The sequence below is a fragment of the Palaemon carinicauda genome, chromosome 35 (assembly GCF_036898095.1).
Source record: "Palaemon carinicauda isolate YSFRI2023 chromosome 35, ASM3689809v2, whole genome shotgun sequence".
Classification (NCBI taxonomy): domain Eukaryota; kingdom Metazoa; phylum Arthropoda; class Malacostraca; order Decapoda; family Palaemonidae; genus Palaemon; species Palaemon carinicauda.
The window spans coordinates 75,924,296-75,931,795 of record NC_090759.1 but is presented as its reverse complement, the minus strand read 5'-3'; the positions used below and the strand labels follow the sequence as shown (position 1 = coordinate 75,931,795).

At 44.6% G+C, this 7,500-nt stretch overlaps 3 protein-coding genes across 3 annotated transcripts; all 3 read right to left on the bottom strand.

Annotated features, from left to right (window-relative positions):
* Positions 1-387: 387 nt before the first annotated feature.
* On the bottom strand, positions 388-1,005 carry LOC137627370 (arginine/serine-rich coiled-coil protein 2-like). The gene has a single exon (XM_068358457.1). The coding sequence runs from the start codon at positions 1,003-1,005 to the stop codon at positions 388-390; it is 618 nt and encodes a 205-aa protein (XP_068214558.1).
* An 11-nt stretch (positions 1,006-1,016) lies between these two features.
* Positions 1,017-1,797, bottom strand: LOC137627369 (uncharacterized). Its single transcript, XM_068358456.1, has 2 exons — positions 1,646-1,797; positions 1,017-1,341 (listed from the first exon to the last, which is right to left on the bottom strand). The coding sequence occupies exons 1-2, from the start codon at positions 1,795-1,797 to the stop codon at positions 1,017-1,019; spliced, it is 477 nt and encodes a 158-aa protein (XP_068214557.1).
* Positions 1,798-2,893: 1,096 nt separating this feature from the next.
* On the bottom strand, positions 2,894-3,674 carry LOC137627368 (uncharacterized). Its single transcript, XM_068358455.1, has 2 exons — positions 3,523-3,674; positions 2,894-3,218 (listed from the first exon to the last, which is right to left on the bottom strand). The coding sequence occupies exons 1-2, from the start codon at positions 3,672-3,674 to the stop codon at positions 2,894-2,896; spliced, it is 477 nt and encodes a 158-aa protein (XP_068214556.1).
* Between the last annotated feature and the right edge of the window lie 3,826 nt (positions 3,675-7,500).

The following is a 7,500-nucleotide window of genomic DNA, read 5'->3' as shown; positions in this document are numbered from 1 at the left end:
GTTGAATAGCTGAATAACTTGATATGTATAACACATCATAATTAATGTTGAATAGTTGAATACCTTTAAGTGTATAACACATCATAATTAATGTTGAATAGTTAAATAACTTGAAATGCATAACACATCATAATTAATGTTGAATAGTTGAATAACATGAAATGTATAACACATCATAATATTGAATAACTTTACATGTTATAATTAAAGTAACATACATATACATTCTTGCAAACATACAGAACATAATAAACAATTACTAAAAGCACATTTGTTTTACGAGTTATTTATATTCCGCATAATATCCTGCACATTCCATTATGGCGTATAATATCGGACAGTCAATATTATTTTCTTTGCGACCCCCCAACATAATCAAATAATTGGTCAGTATCTTTCTTCTCTTGTTTTTTCCCCTTTTCCTTTTTTTTCCTGCGCGGCCATCATTACCCGAGTTGTCTCCTTTTGTCTCTTTTTATTGTTATTGCTGTTTGGGGGGAAGGGAGACAGAGAGGAACGGAAGAGAGAGTTAATTCGTCTCTTAATGTGCGCCCCTAGGCCGACACACGTGCGCAGATGGGATGTTCCCTTCTGTCTTGTGCCCTTGTCTGACTGATGCTCGCTTCTGTCTGCTGCCCTATGACTGATGCTTGCTTCTGTCTGCTGTTTTCTGTCTTCTGTCTGCTGCCATCTTCCGACCACTGTCCTCCTCTGACTGATGCTGACTTCTGTCTGTTGCCTTATGACTGGTGTTTTCTGTCCTCTGTCTGCTGCCATCTTCCGACCACTATCCTCCTCTGACTGATGCTGGCTTCTGTCTGCTGTTTCCTGTCTTCTGTCTGCTGCCATCTTCCGACCACTGTCTCCCTCTGACTGATGCTGGCTTCTCTCTGCTGCCCTATGACTGATGCTTGCTTCTGTCTGCTGTTTTCTGTCTTCTGTCTGCTGTTCTCTTCTGACCACTGTCCTCCTCTGACTGATGCTGGCTTCTGTCTGCAGCCTCATGACTGCTGTTTTCAGTCTTCTGTCTGCTGCCCTTTTCTGACTGATGCTGGCTTCTGTCTGCAGCCTCGTGACTGCTGTTTTCTGTCATCTCTCTGCTGCCATCTTCCGACCACTGTCGTCTTCTGACTGATGCTGGCTTCTGTCTGCTGCCTTATGACTTCTGCTTTCTGTCTTCTGTCTGCTGCTCTCTTCTGACCACTGTCCTCGTCTGACTGATGCTGGCTTCTGTCTGCTGCCTCATGACTGCTGTTTTCTGTCTTCTGTCTGCTGCCATCTTCCGACCACTGTTCTCCTCTTGACTGATGCTGGCTTCTGTCTGCTGCCTTATGACTGCTGCTGCCTCATGACTGTTGCTTTCTGCCTTCTGTCTGCTGCCATCTTCCGACCATTGTCCTCCTCTGACTGATGCTGGCTTCTGTCTGCTGCCTTATGACTGCTGCTGCCTCATGACTGTTGCTTTCTGCCTTCTGTCTGCTGCCATCTTCCGACCACTGTCCTCCTTTGACTGATGTTGGCTTCTGTCTGCTGCCTTATGACAGCTACTGCCTCATGACTGCTGTTTTCTGTCTTCTGTCTGCTGCCATCTTCCGACCACTGTCTCCCTTTGACTGATGCTGGCTTCTGTCTGCTGCCTTATTACTGCTGCTGCCTCATGACTGTTGCTTTCTGCCTTCTGTCTGCTGCCATCTTCCGACCACTGTCCTCCTCAGACTGATGCTGGCTTATGACTGCTGGTTTCTGTCTTCTGTCTACTGCCTTATGACTGCTGCTGTCTTTTGTCTTCTGCCCCATGACTGTTGCTTTCTGCCTCTGTCTGCTGCTCTCTTCTGACCACTGTCTCCCTCTGACTGATGTTGGCTTCTGTCTGCTGCCTTATGACTGCTGCTGCCTCATGACTGCTAATTTCTGTCCTCTGTTTGTTGCCATCTTCCGACCACTGTCCTCCTCTGACTGATGCGGGCTTATGTCTGCTGCCCTATGACTGATACTTGCTCCTGTCTGCTGTTTTCTGTCTTCTGTCTGCTGCTATCTTCCGACCACTATCCTCCACAGACTGATGCGGGCTTATGTCTGCTGCCCTATGACTGATGCTTGCTTCTGTCTGCTGTTTTTTGTCTTCTGTCTGCTGCCATCTTCCGACCACTGTCCACCTCTGACTGATGCTGGCTTCTGTCTGCTGCCTTATGACTTCTGTTTTCTGTCTTCTGTCTGCTGCCATCTTCCGACCACTGTCCTCCTCTGACTGATGCTGGCTTCTGTCTGCTGCCTTATGACTTCTGTTTTCTGTCTTCTGTCTGCTGCCATCTTCCGACCACTGTCCTCCTCTGACTGATGCTGGCTTCTGTCTGCTGCCTTATGACTTCTGTTTTCTGTCTTCTGTCTGCTGCCATCTACCGACCACTGTCCTCCTCTGACTGATGCTGGCTTCTGTGTGCTGCCTTATGACTTCTGTTTTCTGTCTTCTGTCTGCTGCCATCTTCCGACCACTGTCCTCCTCTGACTGATGCTGGCTTCTGTCTGCTGCCTTATGACTTCTGTTTTCTGTCTTCTGTCTGCTGCCATCTACCGACCACTGTCCTCCTCTGACTGATGCTGACTTCTGTCTGTTGCCTTATGACTGGTGTTTTCTGTCCTCTGTCTGCTGCCATCTTCCGACCACTATCCTCCTCTGACTGATGCTGGCTTCTGTCTGCTGTTTCCTGTCTTCTGTCTGCTGCCATCTTCCGACCACTGTCTCCCTCTGACTGATGCTGGCTTCTCTCTGCTGCCCTATGACTGATGCTTGCTTCTGTCTGCTGTTTTCTGTCTTCTGTCTGCTGTTCTCTTCTGACCACTGTCCTCCTCTGACTGATGCTGGCTTCTGTCTGCAGCCTCATGACTGCTGTTTTCAGTCTTCTGTCTGCTGCCCTTTTCTGACTGATGCTGGCTTCTGTCTGCAGCCTCGTGACTGCTGTTTTCTGTCATCTCTCTGCTGCCATCTTCCGACCACTGTCGTCTTCTGACTGATGCTGGCTTCTGTCTGCTGCCTTATGACTTCTGCTTTCTGTCTTCTGTCTGCTGCTCTCTTCTGACCACTGTCCTCGTCTGACTGATGCTGGCTTCTGTCTGCTGCCTCATGACTGCTGTTTTCTGTCTTCTGTCTGCTGCCATCTTCCGACCACTGTTCTCCTCTTGACTGATGCTGGCTTCTGTCTGCTGCCTTATGACTGCTGCTGCCTCATGACTGTTGCTTTCTGCCTTCTGTCTGCTGCCATCTTCCGACCATTGTCCTCCTCTGACTGATGCTGGCTTCTGTCTGCTGCCTTATGACTGCTGCTGCCTCATGACTGTTGCTTTCTGCCTTCTGTCTGCTGCCATCTTCCGACCACTGTCCTCCTTTGACTGATGTTGGCTTCTGTCTGCTGCCTTATGACAGCTACTGCCTCATGACTGCTGTTTTCTGTCTTCTGTCTGCTGCCATCTTCCGACCACTGTCTCCCTTTGACTGATGCTGGCTTCTGTCTGCTGCCTTATTACTGCTGCTGCCTCATGACTGTTGCTTTCTGCCTTCTGTCTGCTGCCATCTTCCGACCACTGTCCTCCTCAGACTGATGCTGGCTTATGACTGCTGGTTTCTGTCTTCTGTCTACTGCCTTATGACTGCTGCTGTCTTTTGTCTTCTGCCCCATGACTGTTGCTTTCTGCCTCTGTCTGCTGCTCTCTTCTGACCACTGTCTCCCTCTGACTGATGTTGGCTTCTGTCTGCTGCCTTATGACTGCTGCTGCCTCATGACTGCTAATTTCTGTCCTCTGTTTGTTGCCATCTTCCGACCACTGTCCTCCTCTGACTGATGCGGGCTTATGTCTGCTGCCCTATGACTGATACTTGCTCCTGTCTGCTGTTTTCTGTCTTCTGTCTGCTGCTATCTTCCGACCACTATCCTCCACAGACTGATGCGGGCTTATGTCTGCTGCCCTATGACTGATGCTTGCTTCTGTCTGCTGTTTTTTGTCTTCTGTCTGCTGCCATCTTCCGACCACTGTCCACCTCTGACTGATGCTGGCTTCTGTCTGCTGCCTTATGACTTCTGTTTTCTGTCTTCTGTCTGCTGCCATCTTCCGACCACTGTCCTCCTCTGACTGATGCTGGCTTCTGTCTGCTGCCTTATGACTTCTGTTTTCTGTCTTCTGTCTGCTGCCATCTTCCGACCACTGTCCTCCTCTGACTGATGCTGGCTTCTGTCTGCTGCCTTATGACTTCTGTTTTCTGTCTTCTGTCTGCTGCCATCTACCGACCACTGTCCTCCTCTGACTGATGCTGGCTTCTGTGTGCTGCCTTATGACTTCTGTTTTCTGTCTTCTGTCTGCTGCCATCTTCCGACCACTGTCCTCCTCTGACTGATGCTGGCTTCTGTCTGCTGCCTTATGACTTCTGTTTTCTGTCTTCTGTCTGCTGCCATCTACCGACCACTGTCCTCCTCTGACTGATGCTGGCTTCTGTGTGCTGCCTTATGACTTCTGTTTTCTGTCTTCTGTCTGCTGCCATCTACCGACCACTGTCCTCCTCTGACTGATGCTGGCTTCTTTGTGCTGCCTTATGACTTCTGTTTTCTGTCTTCTGTCTGCTGCCATCTTCCGACCACTGTCCTCCTCTGACTGATGCTGGCTTCTGTCTGCTGCCTTATGACTTCTGTTTTCTGTCTTCTGTCTGCTGCCATCTACCGACCACTGTCCTCCTCTGACTGATGCTGGCTTCTGTCTGCTGCCTCATGACTGCTGTTTTCTGTCTTCTGTCTGCTGCCATCTACCGACCACTGTCCTCCTCTGACTGGTGCTGACTTCTGTCTGCTGCCTCATGACTGGTGTATTCTGTCATTTGTTTACTGCCCTCTTCTGACTGATGCTTGCTTCTGTCTGCTGTCTTATGACTGCTGCTGGCTTCTGTCTGCTGTCTTATGACTGCTGGTTTCTGTATTCTGTCTGCTGCCATATTCCGACCGCTGTCCTCCTCTGACTTCTGTCTGCTGCCTTCTGTCTTCTGTCTGCTGCCATCTTCTGACTGTTGCTGGCTTCTGTCTGCTGCCTTATGACTGCTGCTGGCTTCTGTCTACTTCCTTATGACTGATACTGGCTTCTGTCTGTTGCCTCATGACTGCTGCTTTCTGTCCCCTGTCTGCTGCAATCTTCTACCACTATCCTCTGCCTGATGGTGACTTATGATTGCTGCCTTATGACTATTGACTTTTGTCTTTTGCCTGCTCCCATATACCCTTTTTCCTTAGCTAAAATCAAAGATTTTCTAAAGGGTATGTATTCACCCCTGTCGTCGATTATTTATTTGTTTGTGAACAACTTTACACATAAACTACTTTACCGATTTTGACCAAACTTGATAGTCATGTTGGGTATGACCTAAAGATGAATCTGTAACATTTTGGATTAAGTACAGTTAGAATCAAAAGAACGCCGACACTCAGGGGAAATCTTTCGTCAGATGTCTCTAGTGTTCCCATGACAAAACGGACAAGGAGTTGCTTTTCTTACAACTTCTACGAAATGGGTGGAGCATTCTCAAACATTAGCGAATCAGACAGTAAAGGGCCGTCTTTGTTAGCAAAAGTATACAAATGTTACAAGTTGAGTTGCCATATTTCAATTCTGTATAATCATTTGACGTCTCAACTTTTCAATACAAATACAAAACATACACACACATACATACATATATATATATATATATATATATATATATATATATATATATATATATATATATATATGTATATATATATATATATATATATATATATATATATATATATATATATATACTATTATTTTTCAATTGTTACTTTTTTCGTAAGAGGTACCAAGTAGACACTTTCCAGGGAAGGAGGGGGGGGGGAGAGGGGGGTTCTCCTTCAACACCCCTGCCCCGGCCATTCCGACACTGAGCAAATAGGAAAATCATTTCTATTTTAGGGGTTGTGGAGACAGGCTTCTTGTAGACTCATGATACAGCCTGTAAGATATTGTATCATTGCCTGAGATTTATTTGATAACCGTCAATGTTCTAGTAAATTTGGCTAACCTAATTCATTATTAGTTGATTTGTAAAAGATAGCAGCAGTAGAATAAAATAGCTGCTGTTGATGGAAGGTCGATAAGTAACAACATTTAAGTATTAACTTTGCATAATAGATAATCGATGATGGATATAATAGATACTGATGACTGCGAAGCACCTTGAATACAATCAGAATTTATTATTTCGTATCGAAAATAACTTATATTGAGGTAGATGAGGATGCTATCACATTCTGGCAAAGGGTTTAAAAAATTGGTTTTATTGACAAATCATAGTCTCAGAACGACATAATTTTCAGAAATTTTGTCATGAAACTATAATATACCTATTTTCCCAAGATGAATTCTCCAATAATTTTTCCTGAAAATATACACGAATAGATGGCATAAGCACGAAATGATTTTCCATTCTAATACCCTGATTGTAAGTTATGAATGATTATATAATTGCTAGTAGCTTTATCTTGAGAAATTAAACAGCTTTGAGATCAAACCAACTTCTTATCAATTTCATGCACAAAGGTCTTATAATCTTGATTCAAATAGGCTTAGCTTTGTATGATAAAGCCCTTATTTACAGTGATCAAGTGCCCGAATTACCCCAGCTATGAGGTGCTAGATGTAGGTCTCTTGACCGGGTAAATTACTCAAGGTAGATGGGCGTTTAACAAGCGAAAAATGCATAACTATCCGTGAAACTCTAGTTCGGGTTGTTCGAGCCAAAGCTATCCATACCAACCCCTCAGCCTATCAGGGTATTAGTTAAACCACAATTTCTACAGCTGGTGCCGTGAGTAGGGGAAAGGAAAAACCAAATATTAAAATATCTCGGAAATAAAAGTTTGATTGTCCTTTTAATCACTAACTTATACAGCTATGGAACGATACTCATGGATTCCTAAATATTTTCTCTCATTCTTTATATTTTATTTCCTGAGCTTCTTCCTCTATCCCCCTGATGCATTATTTAATATTTGTGTTTCTTTCTATCATTATTTATTCATTTATTTATTACACATTATCTTTAAAATGAATGCCCTTCTGCCTCGGTGCTCGTCTTAGGGCGTCAACTTTGGTTCTTAGCTTCTCACTGTGCCTCCATAAAAGAAATCTCTCCCAAGCGGCAGCAGAAACACCTTCACTTGACCATTCCAACTTGGAACTATTTGATATTTGTGTGACACCAAGACAAGATATTCATTAGTTGGATTCCGGAATAAGGCATTTGGAGATCTGTTTTTCATTTTCCTCTATCTTAGTTTTTACAATCTCCATCGAAGTAAAAAAAATTGCACTGTGAAGCATGCTTCCATGAATAAGTGGTGCCCCTCAGATTTTTTATACAATATATATCCCATTCCTCTATCATTATTCCAGTTAACGAAAATATCTTAGTCGATTTTAAAGCAACTGGTTAAATTTTCCTAC

Bases quoted from the DNA above. Each gene is read 5' to 3' on its own strand.
- LOC137627368 (XM_068358455.1), bottom strand. From the start codon at position 3,674: ATGGGGCAGAAGACAAAAGACAGCAGCAGTCATAAGGCAGTAGACAGA. The intron at 3,219-3,522 runs GTAATAAGGCAG...GTCATGAGGCAG, and splicing joins ACAGTCATGAGGCAGCAGCA to CAGCAGTCATAAGGCAGCAG.
- LOC137627370 (XM_068358457.1), bottom strand. From the start codon at position 1,005: ATGAGGCTGCAGACAGAAGCCAGCATCAGTCAGAGGAGGACAGTGGTC.
- LOC137627369 (XM_068358456.1), bottom strand. From the start codon at position 1,797: ATGGGGCAGAAGACAAAAGACAGCAGCAGTCATAAGGCAGTAGACAGA. The intron at 1,342-1,645 runs GTAATAAGGCAG...GTCATGAGGCAG, and splicing joins ACAGTCATGAGGCAGCAGCA to CAGCAGTCATAAGGCAGCAG.